The sequence below is a fragment of the Ictalurus punctatus genome, chromosome 14 (assembly GCF_001660625.3).
Source record: "Ictalurus punctatus breed USDA103 chromosome 14, Coco_2.0, whole genome shotgun sequence".
Classification (NCBI taxonomy): Eukaryota; Metazoa; Chordata; class Actinopteri; order Siluriformes; family Ictaluridae; genus Ictalurus; species Ictalurus punctatus.
Window position 1 is genome coordinate 4,810,723 of NC_030429.2, and position 25,195 is coordinate 4,835,917.

General features: G+C 38.0%; 1 protein-coding gene and 1 long non-coding RNA gene across 7 annotated transcripts; one reads left to right on the forward strand and one right to left on the reverse strand.

Moving 5' to 3' along the window:
* Positions 1 to 1,789: 1,789 nt before the first annotated feature.
* LOC108274632 (von Willebrand factor A domain-containing protein 5A) lies at positions 1,790 to 22,824 on the reverse strand. Of its 6 annotated transcripts, none has more exons than XM_017484839.3 (22): positions 22,676 to 22,824; positions 22,492 to 22,576; positions 19,988 to 20,190; positions 19,591 to 19,813; positions 19,230 to 19,396; positions 15,392 to 15,506; positions 14,872 to 15,047; positions 14,615 to 14,703; positions 14,023 to 14,167; positions 13,557 to 13,636; positions 12,719 to 12,833; positions 12,336 to 12,485; positions 11,993 to 12,102; positions 11,285 to 11,502; positions 11,102 to 11,131; positions 9,817 to 9,900; positions 7,194 to 7,223; positions 6,924 to 6,932; positions 6,221 to 6,247; positions 5,938 to 6,089; positions 2,627 to 2,750; positions 1,790 to 2,446 (listed from the first exon to the last, which is right to left on the reverse strand). In XM_017484839.3, exons 2-22 carry the CDS (start codon positions 22,526 to 22,528, stop codon positions 2,367 to 2,369), a joined length of 2,364 nt encoding a protein of 787 aa, XP_017340328.1. In that variant the 5' UTR covers positions 22,529 to 22,576; positions 22,676 to 22,824; the 3' UTR covers positions 1,790 to 2,366. The 6 variants fall into 6 exon arrangements, with proteins under 6 accessions (XP_017340328.1, XP_053541499.1, XP_053541500.1 ...); XM_053685524.1 differs by having other exon boundaries at positions 6,924 to 6,945; positions 7,192 to 7,223; XM_053685525.1 differs by having other exon boundaries at positions 6,924 to 6,945; positions 7,192 to 7,223; positions 22,696 to 22,823.
* On the forward strand, positions 22,760 to 24,852 carry LOC108274643 (uncharacterized). Its single transcript, XR_001814510.3, has 2 exons — positions 22,760 to 22,857; positions 23,270 to 24,852. It is a non-coding gene; the product is annotated as an uncharacterized LOC108274643 (long non-coding RNA).
* The last annotated feature ends 343 nt before the right edge of the window (positions 24,853 to 25,195 follow it).

The following is a 25,195-nucleotide window of genomic DNA, read 5'->3' on the forward strand; positions in this document are numbered from 1 at the left end:
TAGTCAGTTTTTTTTTTTAGATGCACCTGTATATTAACATTAATTATTAATATGTAATTGATTTACCAACATAGCTGATTGTACTTTAATTCGGACCATAAGGCAACAAATGTTCATTATTGAATTAGAATGACAACAGTACATTTGGTTTAGATCATTGCACACATGCAGTGGTTTAAAGAGCACAGAGTAATTTTCCATTCTAGCATCATCCTTCCACCATCCTTCCACCACGCTTCCTGCCAATGACCACAGAAGAAGCTGTGCAACTCTGCAGTTCCACACATAACATTATTTAAGAAAGAGGTAGAGATTCAGTGTGCTCCTAGTTACTGTACCTTTGTTTGTGAGAATAAAAAGGACACCGAATTTCTCCTTAAGGAAAGAGGATATAAGAGGAAGTATAAAAATGTTCAAATTAAATGTTATGCTATAAAATTTTAATTAATTGCATTTTATTTTCAAGTAATATAATGTTAATCATTTTTGTAATAATAAAAGATAAAGCAGCAATAATGCCAGTGTGTTTTTAACATGTTAAAACTGTATGTCTTGCATTCTTCAGTCATATTTATTAATGATTATTTATGAATTTATGTTTTTTTGAGTAGTGTATGGACTGCAGCTTGTTAAATTCAATTTCACTGTTCATCAGGTCCATCTAACATGATCAACTTTAAAACTCATTATATATTTTCAATTAGATCATTATTTTTCTTAATTACATTGCCTTTCTTGACCGTTATTGTGGTAGGACGGTCATGGTAGAGAGTCAGCTGCAGACAGACAGGAGGCGGGTTAAACTGGCAGGTAACATGATGATTCTCAACTGTGTCTTATTACCGTCAGTGCACTTGTTTGCGCACCCCCCACACACCACACACACACACACACCACACACACACACACACACACACACACAGAGTATGAACTTTAACATGGAATGAGGCAAAAGCCACAGGCCCCTTTTGGGTTGCATTTCCGTTGGTTTGATTTTTGTTTTGAGTCTTTGAAAGTGCGCTGAAAAACTGCTGAAAATTCTACCTGCCTCCTAAATCTTCCTCCGTACCCATAGACACAAGCTTTTACAGTTACATTCTTAAATCTTTTAATAGTTAAAAGGTTTACCAACAATGTTTTGAATACATGATACCCCCCACTCTTAATTTCCTCATTTCTTTGTATATTTGTCACACTTGTATTTTGTCATACAAGCCAATTACTAATTACATTTGGTTATTTGAGTAAAGGGGGCAATTACTTTTTCACACAGAGCCAGTTGCTGTTGGATATTTTTTTTCCTTTAAATAAATGAAATTATCATTTAAAAACTGTATTTTGTGTTTACTTAGGTTATTTTTGTATTATATTAATTTTTTTTGAAAATCTGAAACAAGGAAAAAACTAGCAGAAATGAGAAATGGGATGTGGTATGTAAGTATGTGCTGTGTGGAATAGGAAATAAGCAGAAAGTACAATTTGTTATATTCTATGTAGGCAAAGTCATGGGGACATTATTTAAGAAAAAAAATAGTCCTACAGTAAAATGTCTTCTTATTAAGTATTATGATAACGTGTTTCATATTCAATTGTCAAATGAGATTTTCAAAATGATATATTTTGGTAATTGGAAATAATTGTAGCAGAAATAAGCACAAAAGGCAATTTTCCTACAGCCAAGTCTTGTATACCAAACTGCAGCAAAATCTGTTTGGCTCTCCATAATTTTTGCCAGGGGTTGTAATCACCACACTTAGAGGATGTTCACACAGCTTCTTTGACACAAATATGACACAAAACATTTTTTAATAGCTGGACATTATGGCTTCATGAAACATAAACAAATTAAATTGAATTATTTTAATTAATTGCACTTTTTTTTCCAGATCAAGTTGAGGAAAAACTTATGGAAATCCCTTAATGTTGAGGAAAAAATTATGGAACCACTCAATGTTGAGAGACGAAATTATGGAAGCATCTTGTAATTTGCATTTCTAAAACAAATATTTGCACTGGTGAGTTATATTAGGTTGCTTGCCAACTAACAGCATGTATCAGCTAGCTGTAAAAGAGGTCTCTCAATTAACAGTTTAATATGTGAGATTTAAATAAGGCAAAATAAGGCAGCTAAAAGATTATAGTGAGTATTATTGACACTAAATATGTGCAAAGATGTTTATGTACCTGTTCACTTGATCGCTACAAGGCAATCAAGTTTCCAGTGCTTAATGGCATACTAGTAATTCCCCTGACATCATCCTCCTACATAAACACAACTATACTAATCAATGTAAAGCTCTTTTAAAATGTAGACAAGAGAAATGATGCCAAGGCTTTTATGTGGATGCTGTAAGAGGGTGAAGTCTTCAGAGACCAAGAGCATCTTCTTTAACCTGACAGCCCAGTAGAGCGTTACCTACCCGTACACACTCTGACTGGTTGACCACTGAAACACACACATCATCATCATCATCATCATCATCATCATCATCGCCATGACAGTAAGATACTGTAAAGATGTTTGTGTTAAATTTGGTAATATTGTGCTAGTTAGGCGTGATTTTAGCAATAAAATTCAGATGCGTTTTGTTTAAGCAGTCCCTGATTGCAGAAATGTAGAGTTCACCTTTCTGAGTGCGGATCCATGCCACTGCTTTCATGGCCAAAAACTGCCACTCATCCTGTACATCGATCTTAAAGCCATGTAACCAAATCAGAGCCAGAAGTGTAGCCCAGACATCTGGCTTCACCTGCACACAAAACCAAACAGGAAACTTACATACATACTGTGCTGTGAAAAAGTATTTGCTCCCATCCTGATTTCTTGGATTTTGTGTATATGTCATACTAGCTTCAGAAATTAAAACAAAATCTAAGACAAAACAACTTACAATACAGTTTTTAAATGAAAATGTTATTTATTCAAGCAAAAAAAGTTATCCAATACCAACTGTAACTGTGTGAAAATGTATTTGCCTCCATAGTTATTAATTCCCCAAATCTATGAAACTGCATTTATAATGGGGTTCAGCTGGACTAGACACAACCAGCCCTGATTACTGCAAACCCTGTTTAATCAAATCAACACTTAAACAGGACTTTTTCAAGAGCATGAAGTTGGTTAAAGAAATTCCAAAAATAATGAGGATGAAGGTGATTGAAATACATCAGACTGGGAAGTTACAACACTATTTCAAAGGCTCTGGGACTCCAAAGAACCACAGTGTGGGACATTATCTCCAAATGGAAAAACTTGGCACAGCAGTGAACCTTCCCAGAAGAGGCCTACTTTAAAAAAATTCCTCCAAGAGCACAGCAACAACTCATCCAGCAAGGCACAAATTGCATCAATTAAGGTCACTGTTCATGACTCCACTATCAGAAAGACACTGGGCAAAAATAGCATCCATGGAAGAGTGGCGAGGTGAAAACCACTGCTAACCCAGAAGAACATTAAGGCTCCTCTGAATTTTGCCAAAACACACCTTGATGATCCTCAAACCTTTTGGGAGAATGTTCTGTGGACTGATGAATTGACAGTAGAACTTGTTGCAGAGAGGGGGCCCGTTACATCTCTCATAAACCAAACACAGAATTCCACAAAAGGAACATCGTACCTATGGTCAAGCATGGTGGTGGAAGTGTGATGGTGTGGGGATGCTTTGTTGCTTCAGGACGTGGGCAACTTACAATAATTGAGGGAAACATGAATTCTGCTCTCTACCAGAAAATCCTAAAGGAGAATGTTAGGTCTTCAGTCCATAAGTTGAAACTCAAGCACAACTGGATTATGCAGCAATGCAATGATCCAAAGCATAGGAGTAAGCCCTAGTACTAGAAGTAAGTTACACAGTGATCTCCAGTTATCAGAAGCGTTTGGTTGCAATTATTGCTGCTAAAGGTGGCACAATCAGATTTTAAGTTTAAGGGGTAATTAGTTTTTCACATTGTTGATAGGTGTTGCTGATTTTGCTTCAATAAAATAAAAAAAATAAAATAAAAACTGTATTTTTGAATACAGTTTTCAATAAACTTTGTTTTATGTTGTATTTCCTTTGACGATCTAAAACTAGTTAGTACAAGATACACACAAAAACAGAAGAAATCAGGATGGGGCAAATATTTTTCACAGCACTGCACCAATGATGGATGAACCCATGTCTATGTACAGTGTATAGAAAATTAATAGATTGGAGGAAGATCCAGATGTGCCAACCTTGTGGAGAGCTACCAAAAAAGACTGTTAGCTGTAGCTGCTGCTAATAGTACTGACTCTGGGGTGTTTACTTCTGAAATATTGACATTTCAGTTCTGTGCATTATCTCTTGTTTTTTCCTAAATAAATTAATTGAATGCATTCATGTGGAATGCTGTGGTTTTGGATCAGGGAAAACAAGTCCCTCTTAAATCAATGAAGTTTACAGAACCTAACAGACACACACACACACACACACATACATACATGAATACATACACATTTGATTGGGTAATCTAAAGGTTATAGTCTTATAGTCCCCTCTGAAATTACTGGAACAGCAAGGTCAATATTCATTTTTGCTATACACTGAAAACATTTGGGTTTGAAATCAAATGATGAATATGAGGAGATAGATCCGAGTTTCAGGTTTCAGTTCTTCATATTTGCATATAAACGTGTTAAACATGGCACCTTTGGTAGCAGACCACCCAATTGTTAGTGTGAAAAATTGTTAATGTGAAAGCGGTCATGCAGACCAGGAAGCACACCATGGTACCAGACCTGAAACTACCTGTAGGAGGTGGTCCGAGTTCGGTTGCACTGGAACTGTGAAACTTGTACTCGGGTCCCCACTTGATCAGGACGTAACGTAACCTGCTAATGTTTTAGCCGATGATGATATCATTAGTTTCCACAACACACGTGTACCATGAGTGACAGGGGAACGTTGTGGGACACAGAAGAGGTCCACTGCTATGCACAATATCTACTGCACATAGCAGCACCAAAATAATTTTAAAAGTCATGTTAGATTTCCAATTAGATTGGATGCATTTCTCTGTAAATTGTCAGACAGAATGTTTCTGTAGACTTCTGAACTCATACTGCTGCTACCACCACAAGTTGACTGTTGACCGATGAGCTCATATGTTTTGGATCACGAGCAGCTCCATTCGTTCTCCACACTTTGACCTTTCCATCACTTGGGTAGAGGTTATTCTTATTTCCAGAACTTTTGTGTCTCCTGTCTGTATTTCTTTGCGAATTCCAATCTGGCTCTCTCATTCTTACTGCTGATGAGTGGTTTGCATCTTGTGGTATGACCTCTATATTTGTGCTCTTAAAGGTGGATTATGATACCTTCACCCCTGTCCTGTGGGGGTTGTTGGTGATGTCACTGACTGTTGTTTTTGGGTTTTTCTTCCTAGCTCTCACCAGGTTTCTGGTCACCCACTGCTGCTGTTTTCCTTGGCCAACCCGTTTGATGCTTGTGCAATGACTAAATCGCTTCAAAATGGCTTGTTTTTCCTCTCATAGACAGCTCTCATGCTGGTTTATCCTTTCTAACAACAAATGCAGTCTTCACAGTTGTTACACATTGATTGTGTAAACAATCCATCTAACAGGGCATATCTGAGCAACAAAAAAAGAAACTTATTTCTGTGTATAGCTAAAACAAAAGAATTGGCATTGCTGTTCCAATACTTTCAGAGGGGATGTTATACTGGAATCCAGTTAACAAAAGTGCCAGGAGTAAGAAGAAAAGTTTGCTGTTAGAATACAAAAGAGTATTTACTTGTAATCTAAAGCCTCATTTTATATCCTGAAATGGGTTTTTTTTTTTTGGTGTGGGGGGGGGGGGGGGGGGGGGGTGTGTAATGACTAGTAACGAATAAGGCTTTAAGGGTAAATTTCCAATAGGGTTACACGTTACACAGAAATATTTAGTGTGTATTAACCTGTGTGGGAATCTGCTCGATCAGCTCTTTTTCTGTTCTCCCAAACACCTCTGCAAGTGTAGACTCCATTTCCCAACAACCCAAAGCCTTCTGGAGGGAGACGAGCTGCAACAACTGGTCCTTTGGAGCCTCAAGGGTGTCTACAGAGACATCTGTATAGATATACAAACATATAGATCTTATTAAGAACTAAGTACTAGTAATAAAAAACAGAAAGGTTCATTAAAACACAAACATGCATACGGTATATGAGAGAGGTTTCAGAGTTACTGCTGAACATTACCTGGGTTCATGTCAAAACCTCCATCACCTTAAATAAAGAAAATGTTTAACTTTACCAAAAAAACATTTAAGTATTGAATGAAACATTTAGAGTATAAAGCACTTAATACTAATTTTCCACATTGTCCTGTGTATCTACTTTTAATGAAAAGAACATTTAGAACAGAGTTACTGGTATAGACTACTGCAAGGAAACTGTCTATATGAAGCTGAAACAATAGAAAACAGAACACTGTATCAATTATATTATTTTATAGCACAGAGCTGATGAATTCATAACCTGACTGGTCAGAAAATGTTGATTAATTGTCTGTAAGAGCAGCTCTGATTGTGAATGAGTTGTTGCTGTAATTAAAATGGTGGTACTCGTTCTAATTCATTAATGTTTCTACATTAACAACTCATTCACAATGGCTTATATGGTGGACGGATTGACGAGACTTAGGTGTTGTTATTGGACAATAATTACTTCGGGGTGGTAATTGGCCCTACATATTGCATTAGACCTCAACATTGTTTATTTTTGTAGAACAGGACACATTGTTGTATTCCATTCCTTGCCCAATTTGAACAATTACTTCACTGCGGTGAGAAGGTAATAGCTCATCGACTGAACTTGATTAAACATTCATACTTCCTATAATCTGCTTATTATATTCAACTTCACTAGCAAAGTCAGAGAAAAACACATTGTGTACACTTACACTCTACCACTGGATGAAATCCACCAAGACAGTGAAGATAAATAATAGATAAAAAAAATTGAATAATAAAAAAAATAGAAAGGAAAAAGGTCAAATATTAGTTTCATATTCAACAATAAACTTCAAAGTTTATATTGTTGCATCCCTACATACAGTTTCTTGCAGGTTCTGTATTTAAAAAAAAAAAAATCAATAATACTTTTCTTTTTACTTTACTTTTGTGGATCTGTATGGTGTATGAATTACAAACTATTATATTCAGTAACTTACTAGCTGTAACTGGAGCACATGAAGACATCACTGTGCAGAAGCAAATAAACAAACAAAGAAACAACAAAAAACATCAGCATTCTTCCTCATTAATCATGCACTCTGAATATAATATGTGCATCCCTGACTACGTTTACATGGACAGCAGTAATCTAATTATTGACCTCATTCTGAATAAGACAATATCATGATCAAGGTGTTTACATGAGTCGCTTTTAGAACATTCCTTTCATGTTCCTGTTTTAGATGTTATGTAACATAGATCGATTAACGGCACGTCATTACGTTCCCATGCCACGCCGTCTGATGTCCCTCCAGAATTTCACACATCTACATACATCTCACCTTCATTATAGTACCGTATACAATTTTGGGTGTTTAATTTTTTCTTTTACAAAAGTTCAAGTGCAGTTAATTATTAGTCATGCTGTACGCACAAATAGACAACTGCTTGAAGCCGTGTTATGTGTCCGAAACCACGTACTTACCTACTGTGTAGTAGCCGAAGTATGTGTATTTCTCCTACTATATAGTAGGGAAGTACGCAGTTTCAGACGCAGCCGTGCTCTCTTGTTTGCCGTCAAGCGGTTGAGCACTGCCGTGTGTATGTGTCCTGTCGCAAAATGCGTTCAAAACTCCCACACAACGTTAATAGTGTGATTAAGGTGTGTACATATCTAAATTCACTTTGATAATGTGACTAAAACAGGAATACTCCACATGTAAACACGATTTGTGTTTACTTCGAGTATGACTTTAATCAGATTAAGGTAATCAGAACAAAGTATTGTCTTAATCGGGTTAATATCGGATTATTGTTGTCCATGTAAACGTACCGATTGTCTCATCATGCACCTTATTGTACATAGGTGGATCTCAAAGATGACAACATTTTAGAACTGTGCGTTCCCACGTTTTATATATTGTATAACAACACTGCTGTATTAATTGACATTAACAAACCATGAACCTCAGCCTTAATAAAATCATAAGAAATGTTGTGCACTGACAAATGTTTATTTAATCTATGAATAAAAATTTCTACTTAACATCACTACAGGATGAAATCCCGAAACAGTGAAGATAGTGGATACAGTAACACGCTACTTTAAGATTTCCATAGCGAGCATTATCTACTGCATTAATTAACATTAACAATCCATGAACTTCAGCATTTACACTCACTTTCAGTAACCACTTTTATGTGATCAGGATTGTGGTGGATTCAAAGCCTACCCTGAGAACACTGGGTGTGAGGTAGGAATACACCCTGGATTGGATGGCAGTCCATTGAACATCATTAAATCATAAATAATATTAACAAAATAGGTTAACTGCCATTTGTTTAAATGTTAATGAAATACACCTGCATTGACTCAACTTTCTTCTATCCATGTCTCAAAATAATCCCTCATCAATTAGCAAAAGTTACATTACTGCATGTTCCTGAATGTTGCTAACATTCTGAACTCTTCTACTCAGGTATAAATACTGGAATCTGATATTCAGCCTAAATTCTGAATTATCCCACTCAAGAACTCCAAACAGGCTACTCATTAATGGGATAAAGATATCTGGGTTAATTGAGATATTAATTATATTGTTTAGCGTTTTAAACAAATCCATACAAATGATTTTTTTTGTTATTTATAGTTTATTATAGCTGAGGTTTATTGTTTCTTCATGCTAACTAATGTGTGTAATAATTTCAGAATTGTGTTCAGAAGATTCATAATTTTCTTTAAAAAGTGGCATGTTTAGTGGCATTTCCACTACAAAAGTGGTTTAAATAAGCTTTTGTCATTTATTATGTTAACTATTGCGGTCAGGTAACAAACGTTGTAGTGCCCAGCGTGTCTTTGCACGCATAATAAACCATCTTGGTCTCCTGATTCTTCAATCATCTTACTTCTGGTGAAGCTGAAGCTTGTTTATCATCTAGAAAAGATTCATATCAGAACCATCCTCTTCACAGTGTGTTGAGACGATATAGACACACGTCCAATTCCAGGTTGATTCATAACATTTACAGTTGACTGGAACTTCTTAATTATTGCCCTGATGGTGGAAATGGGCATTTTCAATGCTTGTGCTATTTTCTTATAGCCACTTCCCAGTTTTTGAAGCTCAACAACCTTTTGCCGCACATCACAGCTATATTCCTTGTTCTTACCCATTGTAATAAATGTCTAAGGGAATTTGTCCTATGTGTTATCTCATATTTATACCCCTGTGAAACAGGAAGTTGTGGTTGAACAATTTCCTGTTCCCAGTCACCCAGGTGTACTAAAAAATGTTTAAATATCAATGGGAATATAATTCAAATATGTTTTTCTCATATGAATTCATAGGGGAGCTAATAATTGTTGCACACCTATATTTTAACTAAGACATTTTTCTTTGATAAACATGTGTTGTGTTTGAAATGGCTTGATATCGATGAAAGCAGAGTATTTTTGTGAATTTCTTGAACAAAATAACAAAAGGTTAAACAACCTTTCACAATTTTTCACAGCCTTCTTTGCTCATATTTACCAAGGGTGCCATTATTAGTGGAGGGCACTGCACACAATTAATCTTATGTTCGACAACTAAGATTTTAGTCTAATGTTCAACAACTCACCATTCAAATAATGATCCATCGGTGCACACATTGGTGCAGCCATTGTTACAAACGCTGATGCAGCCATTGGTCTAGCCATACACCCTGCACCAATAACGGGATAACGTGTTAGATGTTAGATTATTTTCTATAATATGTACATGCAGAAAAGTATTTAGAAACTAAAGTTTATAAACTACCATACTTTATTTGATGTCTTTAAAAATCTGTAATTAAAAAAATGTGTAAAAGATTCAATCATATCAGCAGCCTCCAGTCAGAACATAATAATAATAATAATAATTATTATTATTATTATTATTAGCTTCACAAAGGTAAAAGAGCCTCTTCTCTGAATACTTTCATATACTATTACACACACTCAATGCTCCAAACTTGTCTTTCACCATTTACCTTCTTTTAGTCTCATTCCCCCATCCTTCCATTGAAACCCATTGTATACACAATTTAATTCATATTCATTTCATTACACTTATTCAAGAGATGCCAAATTTTGTCTACATATAAAGAATGTATTTCATTTATGAAAATATACACTTTAAACCCCCCATGTGTATTTTATTCGTCTGGGTTAGAATAGCAACGGTCTAGGAACACCCTAGCAACCACCATGAACATGCTTGCAACATTTTAACTCTTTAAACTAGCCTTTGGCCTTTTAACCTGTTCATGTTTAACTGTTCATAGCAACCACGTAGCAACATTCAACACATAGCAACAACTTAGCAACCACCTGGAACATCATATCAGCATTTTAACACATTACCCTTTAAATATGTTTCAATGTTTTTAACATTGTAACTTTTACATAACAAACTTTTAGCCTTTCAACCATTTAACATGCTTAATTGTTAAACCAATGACACAATACTCTGTAATACTGTTTAACCCTTACCCTGTCGTTCGTCGTAATAAATTTAATAAAAAGATATTACAATAGAGAGAATTTATTATCGATATAATTTATCGATTTTATATCGTCACATCACCCAGCCCAATGACATTTTTATTTTATTGCACATTTCTGCATATGCATAAAGATGAAATCTTTAACGCTAATCTTCCATTGGTTACTAGATAGGTAAAAATGTGTAATCTAAAGTAACATGAAGCTTTTGTATGCTCAAATCCAGGTCATATCATGTATATGATACAAAGCACCACATCATCTTTACCCAACTATACAAACTGTAAACACAAGTCTCAACACATTTCATGAAGGAAATACAACACAATAATAGTCTCATGATCCCTAAGTATTTACAAAATGTGTTCCATTACTTACGGTTAACGACCATTGAATGTGCCATAAACACTAAACATACAAAAAACAAAAACAGGAGGTTAGATTCCTTATGTGCTCTGTATGGTGTGTTTATGCATAAAAACACTAAAACCATGTATGCTAATCGTAATAATCCTCATATTATTAGATGACAGGTTGAATAAAACTGAAAAGAATACTGACTAGGGGTAGGAATTCTCCTCTTCACCAGTGGTCCTTTCACAGCTTGTCCGCTGCCCTTATGGACAGCTATGAAGGCTGTGTGAGAGCTGCTCACTCCAGACTGCTTACTCAGTTCCACCACTCTGGCCTTCAGAGCCTCTTTATCAGCTCCATCATCCTGCTCGTCCCTTTCCAGAGAGCGGATCAGAGAGCGAGCGCCCAGCCTGTGGATGGCCAGTCTGCACACACACACACACAAAGCTGAGTAACAATTAAACGTTTTACTATTCTGTCTTGTAATTAGTTGGATTTACACGATAAACTTGACCACGTGTCTTCCATCATCTGAAGTGTTTCTGTTTCAGATTTATCAGTTTCCAATCGTCTACGTGAAGTTCAACAACATATTTAAGTTAATACCACAAATCCACATGCCTTAACTACATATTGCTCATTTCATTTCCAGATAACCCTGAATGACTCAAATCCTCCTTAAACTGCTAGCTGGTTCCACTTATCGCACTAAACTGCCAGAGACTTTGTTGCTATAAGATATAGTAGCTCTGACTAATTTTGAGTGCTGTAACCAAGCTGATATTTATGACTATGTATGAAAGCTAAAGCCACCCAAGCTAGGGTTTATTATAAGATTACATCAGAAATGAGACAATCAAAAAGACAAAATTGCTTCCTTTAAACACGTAAGTACAGAATACTTGTAGCAGTTACCCGCTCTCCTCAGCTGGCTTCAGGGAGAAGTGGACGGTGTTCGTTACCTCTTGATCTCCTAGGCGGTACCGCACTGATATTTTCCCCTTAGTGTCTGGGTTCTGACATTCCTAGGGACAGAGAAAGAGAACGGTGATAAGTAGAGCAATTAAACAATTGCAAACTCACAATTTAAACAATTAGTTTTTTTTGAATGTAATAAATTATGCATGAATAATGGAAACTTCATGGCTTGATGAAGATAAAAATGAAGAGAAAGCATGCAAATCAATTTTCATTCAGTATTATCAGATTCAGAATCTGAAAAAAGTTTTCTTGTAAAACAGTGAGATAAACGTCTCACCTCTCCTTTCAACTGGGCATAAATCAGTGCTCTTTGACCATGGAAAAGTGAATTAATCGGGGGGCTCAGACGGGTGAAAGACAAACCAGTCCAATCCTCAGTGATATCTATCACTGCTGGTTGCAAAGCATAGCGAAGAGACTGCATTACCTAGCATTGGGAATTAAAGACAAAGAATATTCATGGAAATTTCTAATTTATCTCTCAAGGACAGGTATAATTATTTGATGTACATGCTGTAAATGAACCACCAAATCATTTGAATCAAATTGTGATTACTAAAGTTAGAAAAGATTCATTAGTTGACGCCACTAGGCTAAGGTATAAATTCCTGTTATTTCTATTTGTGTCTTTGTTGCTGTTTGAGAAGAACCCGGTCTTACTTTGGCCTGCATGCGCTCTTTTCCTGAGACGAACTGGGCGTGGCCAGAGCTGTTCTCAGCCAATCCTGTGATGAGTGCAGAACTTGCACCTTCACCAATCCCAAATGAGAAGCATCTGTTTAAACAAAGAGGTGGATTATAAATCCTTTATGAGCCTTCTACATATAGAAAATTATCAGAAAAAAACTCATTGTAAAACACGCTAAGTCCGGAATAAATAACAATTGGGCATACTGCCTCATCCATAAATGTTAAATAAACCTTTTATATTGCAGAAAGCATCACTGTAGCAACTGTTACACGGTTTACTTTGTTAATCAATTTTTTTCTCTTTTAAAATACCTTTATTGTTAGGGTTGAATAATATTTGCTTCTGCTATACAAGTCCCTGTGAGTAAGTTACTCCAGAAAAGATCAACTCAACACTCACATGCACGTACATACACACATACAAAGTGGGGAGAGGAAAACAGATACCAGGCACTACTAACAATCACAACACTGCATAACTGTGCTAAAATTAGGTGTTAAAAATTAACACCTTCTGAGTAATTGGAATGAAGACATCAACAGTGTTGTGGTATGATACATTTTCCTTTTTTTATATGGGAATCTGGTCCACTTTAGGGAATTATTGTTTACAATTCTGAAACTGTCATGATAATTCTCCCAAAGTAATCAAATATTTGTACCTCTCAGTTAGCTACATGCATTAGGAATAATTTAAATGCTTTAAATATTTATACTTCTAGTTCTAGCTACTATTTTTTTCCGAAAATAAACTGTATACATCATGAATGTTTTAAGAGAATGTTTTAATGCTTTAAAGAGCACATGCCTGTGGACATCAGCATTGCTCTTCACGCAATGAAGAACATCTTTGGTGTTTTCTACTTCACCATCTGTAAATATGAACAGCTGGAAAGAGAGAAAAGAAATTGAACATCCAGGGGAAAAAAATACTAAAGTGAGCAACACTTTTTCCTTCAATAATCCTAATCCTTACATTTTTAGCAAGATTCGTTTGTCCCAATCTGAGGGAACCCTACAACAGTGCTTCTGATACTTAATTAAGAACACTTAATTATCCAATGAACCCTTAAATAACCCTCAAAACGCCTTTTTTTTTCTATAAGAATGTGAAAAAAGAGTACCCTTCAGATTTCTCACTGTGAAGCATGGGACTTTGGAGAGAGCGGTGATCTATTGGCCTTGACTAGAAATATAAATCTAAACAGGACATGTTAAACGGGTAAATATACATATTTTTCTCAACTGCAGGTTTGGATGTAGAATAATGTTACCTGTCTTGGGTGGTTGGGGATACAAGGCTGTTTGTAAATGTGCTCCAGAGGTTGCAGAATCTCCGTGCCCCCCATGTCTGCTTGCATCTCATTTACTTTCTTCACAGCCTGCTCCATAGTGTCCTGACTATACTGCACACTTTTCCTAAAGCCAGGGAATCATACAACACAATTGTATGCAACACAGCACATCCAACCATCCCTCGATCACTCTCACACACTCACTTTCAGTAATCACTTGATTCAGGTCAGCTATCCCAACAATACTGGGCATGAGGTGGGAACACACCCTGGATGGAACACCAATCCTACACAGATCGACATGCACACATTCATTCACACATTCTAGGGGCTTTAGTTTAGCCAATCCAGCAACTGGCATGTTTTTGGGAGGTTGGAGTAAACCAGAGAAACCCCACATGGACATGACATGAAGCTCAAAACATGGACCTGTAAGGAAGCAATGCTACTATCTGCTACCACCCAGACCTGTATTATTTCATTTCATCCATGTTTGTGTCTGCATAATGAACAGACACTGTTCAGTGACAGAACTTCTCCATATTCACTGGTTCATGTTCGGGTTACTCACGGGAAGAAGGATTCATAGTGAGAGCCAAAGCCATAGATGTTGAAGTAACAGTCCATGGGGAGACTCTTCAGCAGCAGGAGCAGAGTGTCCTAAACACATCATTATTCACACAGTCAATATTAGTATTATCATTCTTTTTTTTAATTCAAGCTTAACTCATATGAAAAGAAAAAAATCTTTAAATTTTTACAAGGCAAAAAGCTGTTATGATGAAAAAAAAAAATATATCTACAGAACAGTTAAGTGTTGAGTCTTACCCTGGCACACTCGATGCGTTCTTGTGCACCTTGTCCATTATGCATGGCGCAGCTCATACTGCCAGATCTGTCCATAACAAACACAAACTCGCCACACGACGACACGGAGGACATCACTGACTCAGGAAACTCTGGATAGAAACTGACCATGACCACAGGGTCTCCCAGGAGAGTCCCTAAAAAGAAAGATAAATGAACAGAAGTGTAATGAAAAGAAGACAAGAAAAGAAATAAGACACTTCCATTTTGTTAAATTTGAGATATTCAAACTATATTACAAACATGAAATTAACACCCGCAACCAATATTAGCTTATCTTTTGTTCTTGTTTTTAATAGTAATTTTCAAAAGGTGCACAATGATTAGTTTGTTTGTTTTTTTAAATAAGTGTTTTATTTAAAAAAAAATAAAAAAAGATTTTTGACATTCTGAAAAACATGGTTTTCTTTGTTCAACTGATATTGCGTTTGAAACGCTGTCTTTTGGGAATGTTTTATTTTATTAAACAGAAATATTGTACCTGGCTGTGCTGTGGGAGATCCAGCTTCCACTATAGCAGTGAGCTGATGAGGATTCTGATAATATAGATACAGCTCGACATCTCTGTCAAACATATGACCTGCACAAAGGCTTACCTAAACACACACACACACACACACACACACAAAATATAAAGTGTTCTGATAATAATATCCATTTAAATAGAATCCTATTAAAGATTACATGCAGGTGAGTGGCAAAAAATGAACATTTTTTTATGAAAAAAAAAATCTGCAAATTTTAATGCGCAGTTACTTTATATTTCATGGAATTCAATTAGAGAAAAGTAAAAGTACTAAGCAAGACCCGTTTGGTGTGTATGATATATGTCAGTGTGTAAGACTGTGAGGGACATTTCAAAAGCCTCATCTTGTGTTTCTTGAAGGTGTTCCTGGTGGATTTAGGTCCCAAAGCCAGCCTCATTTCAGTTTTGATTTCTTGACTGAGTTGTTTCCTGAATTTGATGATATTAAGTGGAATCCATTCTTCCATCTACCTGTGCAATGTTTCATGTGCAACTGGCTGGCACACAATTTTAAAGCACAACAGATCCATTCTCATGCATAAGAGTTGGCAAACTGTTTTTTTCCAACAAATGCTGCTCCTTTCCTTCTTTGGTGATGATTTTCTGCATTGTGCTGCTGCCACATGATTGAATGATTAGATAACTGCATAAATGAGCAGATGTACAGGTGTTCCTATTAAAACAGACGGTGTACAAGGCCAATTCTATATTTTTTTCCAAAATACACTAAGACATTTGAGTTTGTGATCAAAAGATGTATATGAAACAACAGATCAGAAGTTCATACTTACATCTAGATGTGTTAAACAACTTAAAACATGGCGGTTTTTGTTTGAAGCCACCCGTTTTGTCACGTTATCAAAAATATTGGAACATGCAACTGACAGGTGTTTAATGCTGCCCAGGTGTGCCATGTCAAATTGACTGCTCAAAAAATTAATAGCCCTGAATAGACATTCAAACTCTTGGTTTGACCCCTAGGTTTCACCTATGAAGACTGCATTTGTTGTTAAAAAGGATAAACCAACATGAAGACCAGAGAGTTGTCTATGGGAGAAAAGCAAGCCATTCTGAAGTGGAGAAAAGAAGGAAACTCTATCAGAGCCATTGCACAAGCATTGGGCAAAGCCAATACAACAATTTGGAATGTCCTGAAAAAGAGAGAAACCACTGGTGTACTAACAACCAGACATAGAAAGGGCTGGCCAAGGAAAACAACATCAGTTGATGATAGATTCAAAAAAGACTTTGAGAGCAGAAATATAGAAGTCATACCACAAGATGAAAACCACTCATCAGCAGTAAAACTCAGAAAGCCAGATTGGAATTCGCAAAGAAATACAGAGAAAGTTCTGGAACCAAGATTAACCTCTACCAAAGTGATGGAAAGGCCAAAGTATGATGAAAGAATGGATCTGCTCATGATCTAAAACATACAAGCTCATTTGTGAAACATGGTGGAGCTAGCGTCATCGCTTGGGCTTGCACAGTTGCTTCTGGAACAGACTCACTAATCTTTATTGATGATGTAACTCATGATGGTAGCAGCAGAATTAATGCAGAAGACTATAGAAACATTCTGTCTGCTAATTTACAGAGAAATGCATCCAATCTAATTGGAAGGAACTTCATCATGAAGCAAGACCATGTCCCCAAACACACTGCCAACAACACAGGACTTCATTGGGAGGGAAAACTGGAAGGTTCTAGACTGGTCAAGTCAATCACCAGACTTTAACTCAACTGAGCAGCATTTCTCCTCCTGAAGAGAAGACTGAAGGAAAACCCCCAAAACAAACAACAACTGAAAGACGTTGCGGTACAAGCCTGGAAAAGCATCACAGAAAAAGAATGAAACACTTTGGTGATGTCAGTGGGTCACTAGGTTGATGCAGTTATTCCAACCAAGGGATATGCACCGTAATGTTACCTAGTGTTATTTACTTTAAGACTATCTGTTCCAGTACTTTTGCTCAACTAAAAACTGGGTGGTCTGCTACCAAAGGTGCCAGGTTCTAAGTTGTTTAATAAATCTAGATGTAAATATCAGGAAATGAAAGCTGAAATTCCAATTCATCTTTTGATCTTAAACCCAAATGTCTTCAATTTATAGCAAAAACAATAGAATTGGCCTTGCTGTTCCAATACTTTCAGAGGGGACCGTATACATATACATAGATACAGCAGTAGATCCTATAAGTTGCGAAGTGGGGCCTCCATGGGTCGGACTTGTTTGTCCAGCACATCCCACAAATGCTTGACTGGATTGAGATCTGGGGAATTTGGAACCATTCCTGAACAATTTCTGCAGTGTGGCAGGGCACAATACCCTGCTGAAAGAGTCCACTACCATAAGGGAATACCATTGCCATGAGTGTGCTTGGTCTGCAACAATGTTTAGGCAGGTGGTACGTGCCAAAGTAACATCCACATGCCAGAACTCAAGCTTTCCCAGCCCATTGCCCAGAGCATCACACTACCTCTGCCAGCTTGCCTTCTTCCCATAATGCATCCTGGTGCCATTTCTTCCCAAGGTAAGTGACGCACATGTACCCAGCCATCCACATGATTTATCACACCAGGCCACCTTTTTTTCCATTGCTCCATGGTCCAGTTTTGATGCTCACATGCCCATTGAGGGTGCTTCCGGCTGTGGACAGGGGTTAGCATGGGCACTAGGACTGGTCTGCTACTAGGCAGCCCCATACAGAGCAAGCTGTGATGCACTGTGTGTTCCGACACCTTTCTATTGTAACTAACATTAACTTTTACAGCAATTTATGCTACAGTAGCTCTTCTGTAGGAAATGAATAGACAGGCTAACCTTCACTCCCCATGCTGATCAGTAGCATTGGGTACCAATGACCCTTTTACCAGTTCACTGGTTGTGCTTCCTTGGACCACTTTTGGTAAGTGCTAACCACTGTTTAACGCGAATACCCCAAAAGACTTTAAGCTTCTCACCCTATCTCTAAGGGAGAGGCCAGCCACCCTCCTGAGAAAACCCATTTCGGCCGCTTGTACCCACGATCTAGTTCTTTCAGTCACTACCCAGCCTTCATGACCATAGGTGAGGGTAGGACCGAAGATTTCCTGGTAGATCGAGAGCTTTGCCTTCCGGCTCAGCTCTCTTTTCGTCACACCGGTGCGATTGCAATACCGCTCCTGCTGCTCCGATTTTCCAGCCAATCTCCCACTCCAATGTCCCCTCACTCGTGAACAAGACCCCTAGGTACATGAACTCCTTCACTTGGGTTAAGTACTCATTCCCCACCCAGAGTAGGCACTCCATCGGTTTCCTGCTGAGAACCATGGCCTCAGATTTAGAGGTGCTAATCCTCATCCCAGCCGCTTCACACTCAGCTGCGAACCAATCCAGTGAGTGCTGGAGGTCACAGACCGATGATGCCATCAGGACCACATCATCTGCAAAAAGCAGCGATTAGATCATCAGGTCACCAAACTGCAACCCCTCCTCACCATGACTACGCCTCGATATCCTGTCCGAGTCCGATTTTTTGCCGAGTATACGGACACAGCTCTCGCTTTGGGAGTACAGTGATTGGATAGCCCTAAGAAGGTAACCCCTCACCCCATACTCCCTTAGCACCTCCCACAGTAAACCCCTTGCCTAATAAACCCAATGCTAAATCACTGAATCAGTAAAGTTGAAATTGATCTGGTTCAGTTAATCATTACACCTCTAAGATGTACAACCCCATATGGACACATACATGCTACCTCATATCTCTCTAGCTCACACACAGACAGACACACACACACACACACACACCTTTGCCTTTGTGTGGTCTGTGTTGAGGAACATCAGGGGCTCTAGAGGACATTTGGACTCCACTTTAGTGATGGGGTTTGGAGAGCTCACATGTGCAGTAAAAGAGAGAGAGTAGGGAATACCAGAAGAACTTGATGTTATCTCTGACACTATACCACCACCTGAACCTGAAAATAAATAATAGGAAAACAGATTATAGGATTCATTTACCTGATGGATTATCCAATTAGCTGACTGCATGCCTGATCAGCAGGAATACTTACATGGACATGTAACAGTGAGGTGTGTCAGATTTTTTTCAATAATGTATGTTTAGTATGTGACAGTAAGGTGTGTGGTGGTGGATGTGTGTGTTTAGTACCGGCTGGTGTGTAGCGGGGGTTGAGCACTGCAGGCAGGCAGAATTGCAGTGAATGGTCAGCCTGTACACTCAGCTCAGTGATATAGATGAAGGTGACGGCGGCGCTCTGGCCTGGCGGCAGAGAGCCTACACTCATCTTGAACACGTCCACAGACTCCTCACTCTCCTCCAGCAGAAAGGCCTGTTGACCTGAACTCACTGCATCATCGTACTGCTCCCGCGCCTGACACACAGACAAAATACATGTGTTAATGTTACATTCCCTCTCAGTGTGAGACATGTGGATTACCTACAATCTACAATCCATACTGCACTGACATTCCTGTTCACTAGTCTACAGAATACTGCAGGTAAGATCATTAGTTTATCATTTTCAGGAAAGCACAGCTTCACTCACCTCCTGTTTCTCCTGCACCTCAGCCACTATCTCCTGGTCTGCAATCCTGGCGCTGAAATGGCAGAGAGCAGCTCCTGATGGCATGGGGAAGACAAACACAGCCTCCAGCAGGTGCGCTTCCTCATTTACATACTGCAGGGTGGAGGTCACCGTCGCTACATGCCCCTGAACCTGCAGATCCACCTCGATGTGCTTCAGTGGAACTGAGAAAAAACATAAAAAGATGGCAGGAGTTATGGTTTATATCATATTTGGAGTTTTTTCCTGAAAAGTTTACAATGCCTGTCAACATGTATGCAATGCACCTGCACCATCATATCGTCATCAAAATACAGAAGGGTGCCCTGTATAGATTTTAAATGTTTAAATGAAGACATTAACAACAACAACAAAAAATCAGACAACAGAACAAAACTCTCTGGATAAATCAGTGATTATTTCCCCACTGATGTTAGCATGGTCAGTGAAGTCAAGGAGCAACCTGGCTCCTAAGTCAAATGTGACTTTTACCCAAGGTGATGAGACAAAGACTCATGATGATCCAGATCATCAAAATGATAATCAGCATTTCCTATTGTAAACTGACCTTTTGTAAAAATAAAAAAAATAATAAAAATAAATAAATAAAAATGTCATTAATGATAATGATGACATTAATGATTTCCATAAGTAGGTTATAGGCAGGGAGTCTTTACATGGCCAGTATCTACTTTTTTTTTTCCTTCTGGGGAACTTTATAATGCTGGATCTTTACTTCTGGTTGAGATTTATGCAAAAGAGAAATGTAAAAGATAAATTGCCTGTAGTTTTCAGAACAGAACAGTAGAACAGTAATTGTCAGTTTTTGACCATGTGAAGGACTTTCCACACAAATTTAAATTTATTTGGCTTTGTGTTTGTGTCCACATGGTATCATTTTCATTTATCCAGGTCTTTAAAATGTATTTAACCACAACAGATTGTTTTGCAGCCAGAGAGCCCCAGAGCTGCCTTTACATAGCATTTAAAAATTTTGACCCCTTTTTTTGCTGCTATGACAAAATGAGGAAAGTGACAAGACTTAAATATAACAACACAAAATTCACTGAAGGTGAAAGATGTACATTTGCCTTTGTATGTGGTTACTTTCACCCAGTGTCTACTATATGCTGGTAACCTTTGACCTTTGAATTCACAGGCATCTGCCTTCCAATAATCTAATACGCAAACAAGAAGGTGCACTGTGGTCTCTGCTCTGAATGAAAAATGCAGGGTGAGGTGAAATTTAAGTTAATGACACAAAGAGCAGCAGAAATCTTTCATTATGTAGGCTATTGTATATTTCTCTTTCCTACTTTGGTTGGATGAGTTATTTGATGCTTTCCTTTCATGCCACTAATAAAAGTGTAACGTTTGTACACTGATGCCCAGACGTATAAAGTCAGGTAACCAACAGTAAACATCTCTGTTTTCTTTGTTGTATCTTTCGTTCCATGATGCGCCAAATGTTTTCAATTGTTGGAACAGTCTATACTATCAAAACTCTAACAGGTGTGTGTTATAGCTGACACCTAGATGAACACTTTGCAGTTGGTTTTGTGACTATAAGTCATTCTCTTCAAATCCTATTGAGCTTTAAATGAGGGTATATTTTGTGTATGAGTCCATTTGGTAGTGAAATATATGGAATATTTGCACATTTGTTAGTATATTTTATCAAAAATCTAAAAAGTGTGCGTCATAGCAGACACCTTCGTGAATACAGTTGGTTTTGTGACTGTAAGTCAGGGGTGTCCAATCTTATCCGCAAAGGGCCTGTGTGGGTGCAGGTTTTCATTCCAACCAAGCAGGAGTCACACCTGATTCTACCTGTTTAATCAGTTGATCCTGGCTTTCAATAGACTCAGGCGTGGCTTCTGCTTGGTTGGAATGAACACCTGCACCCACACCGGTCCTTTCCGGATAAGATTGGACACGCCTGCTGTAAGTCATTCCCTTCAAATTCTACTGAAGTTAGAAACGTGTATACCAATGTCGTCTGTAACTTTAGAGACGGTCCCTTAATTTCTGCGAATATCGACTTTCCAACGTCAAGCCAACTTTACTCCAGTGTTTGGTCATCCTTCGGGGTGTTTACATGTCGCATATCCAACCAATAAAATCTGATACAATGTGCGTTAATGTATGAAGGAGGATTTTGCAACACAAACACTTGTGCCTGCTGCAGCTGAAGGTACCAAAAGCAAGCAGGGAGTTTACAAGGAATATAAGCTTCCATATTATTAATACAGAAACCTACATTAACATTTTACTCTGCTGAATGACTCAGTGCTTCCGGGATAGTTTCCGGATCCACCTCAGTGCTATCTGGATAAAGCTGTTACTGGAAGTGTGTGTGTGTGTGTGTGTGTGTGTGTGTGTGTGTGTGTGTGTGAGAGAGAGAGAGAGAGAGAGAGAGAGAGAGAGAGAGAGAGAGGTTTAAAAAAAAAAAAAAAAAAAAACACACACACCCCTCTAAATCCTACCTGGCTCATTCTTGTTTGTCAGCAGGCCACAGTTCATTTTGTCCTCCTTTTGTAGGTAATCCTAACACACTGTTGATGTGAAATCCTGGAAATAAAACTGTAATTACACACTGAGTTTCTGACACACACATGAAGAACGGATAAACACAAGACTGAAAGTAAAAGAGGAGCAAAAACACCCTACAGTTTGCAGTCAGTAGACACCTGCAGCAGGGTTAAATTAAAGCTGTAGACGTGAGTCTGGTCCGTCAGACCCTTGAAGAATGTTTGGAACTGGAACAACAACAAAATATCACACTGCGAGAATCAGACAATGATTTCTTGTTTACGACGCGAAAACGAAATCGAGGCGGCGCTGTGACTATGGTAAGCCAAAGGGTTCATAAAGATTCGAAATGCAGTTTTTTTGTTTGTTTGTTTGTTTCTTTAAATTACATTAAAGGGTCATGAAACATTGACCATCAAGTTCACAGATGACACGACCGTGGTGGGTCTATAGAAAATATCTATGAAGTGTAATCAATATGTGTAACTAACATTTGGATATGTTAATGAACTGTACTCAATATGTAACCAACATTTAGAATTATTACTTAAGCATAATCGAATAATCAATATTAGTTAAAAAAAAAAAAAAACGTAATCTATATGTATAATCAGTAGTTAGAAGCATAATCTAAATCCACAGAACAATGTTCAATCAAGTTATATTTGGAGTGTGGATTGAGTTGGATGAACTCTGTGTCTTACTGTACAATAATTGTTCTTTCTGTACCAGCCTGTATCTTCCTCCACAGAAGCAGATAACTTTTAGGCCAGATACCAATAACGACTTAGAATGAGGCCTAAAAGGGAGTGTGGATTCAAGGTCAGGACGCACAAGCCTTTTTTTTTTTTTTAATTAAAAGAAGAAACCATGACCTCATGAAATCGTGTTGAGAAAAAAACAACTAACTGCACATATGCTCCAAAAATATGAGATAACATACAGACATGAATATTTAATTGTGGCAAAGAAGATTGGTCTGTTTTAATGAAAGGCAAAACCACGCCTAAGATGGATACACTGTGGAGGAAGCTATATAAAATGCTGTGTGTGCTTGCATAATTCGGACTTTCTGCAGACTGTCACACTTTATTGGTTTTCAGTAAAGTTTATTTACTTTTTGACATCTACTAAACTCTCTGTCTCTGAAGTTTTTGACTTAGGCTAAAAAGGTTGATTTTTCCACAACGGGTCTCATGAGCAAGAACTACAAGTCAGCATACAGAAAGGGGGTGTAGCGGCTAACGGACTGGTGCAGAGCCAACAACCTGTCTAAGAATGTGGACAAAAAAAAAAAAAAGAGATGGCTGTTGACTTCAGGAGAGCACAGAGCGAACAATCTCTGCTGAACATCGACGGTTCGTCCATGGAGATTGTCAAGAGTAGCAAATTCCTTGGTGTTCACCTGGCAGAGAACCTCACCTGGTCCCGAAACACTATCTCCATGAACAAGAAATCCCAGCAGCGTCTCTACTTTGTGAGGAGGCTGAGGAAAGCCTGTCTCCCACCACCCATCCTCACAACATTCTACATAAGAACAACTGAGAGCATCCTGAGCAACTGCGTGGTTCAGAAATTGCATCATATTGGATCACACACCCATCACACAAACTTCATCCTCCTGCCATCTGGAAAAAGGTACTGAAGCATTCGGGCCCTGACAGCCAGACTGTGTAACCGTTTCTTCCCCTCAAGCCATCAGACTCGTCAGTACTCAGAGACTGGACTGACAACACACACACACACACACACACACTCTGAACTGAACACCATCCCACTCCCCTTACAATTTTTGTACATTTCTGTACTGACAACCTGCATTTTTGCTGCTAATGTACTCATAAAAAATATCATATTTAATTTCTTTTCACTATCATACTCTTTACCTGGCTGCTACTGCAATAACTGCTATGTCCATATATGTTATAAGCTAATCTGCTGAATACTATTTCATAATATGTTATGTTTACTTTCACAGAATTTTTTTTATTATATTGTACTATCTGTTGCACTACCTGTTGTATCTGTCACTTCCGCAATAGAACTGTGTACTGGTCAGCGCTACACTGTCACTGTGCCTATTGTCCTGTTTTAGTAGTACTGTAGTGTCTTGTGTTGCTTGCAAACGTTTGCATGTGCACTTTATGTAGAAATGTGTAGGCCTTATTTAGTTCTGTGTCGTGTCATGTGGTTGGTGTGTCTTTTTATGTAGCACCACCGTACTGGACGAAAGTTGTTTTGTTTCACTGTGTAATGTACCACTGTGGACTGTGTAGAAATGACAGTAAAGACACTTGACTTTGGTAATATTGGAATTTGGTAATATTCTGATTAGTATTGCGTAGTCTAAATACTACAATCCGATTGCCCCGAGTCAGATTAACCTTATTCATAAAATCCACTGAAAGGAGATATATGCGTGCGCTCAGTCCGCGAGGAATTGTGGGTGCTAACAGATGCTTAGCTGTAGCCTGGGTATTTAGGAATGGCAACTCAGGCATACTTACAACAACTATGTATACAGGAATATTCTGATGCCTGTACACATATAAACATCATATTTAGAATATGGCTGCAACCCAAATATAGACCTTAATCAAAATTTGATGTGCATGTAAACATAGCCAATGACTGCTTAGTGCTATGATACATTTTCCT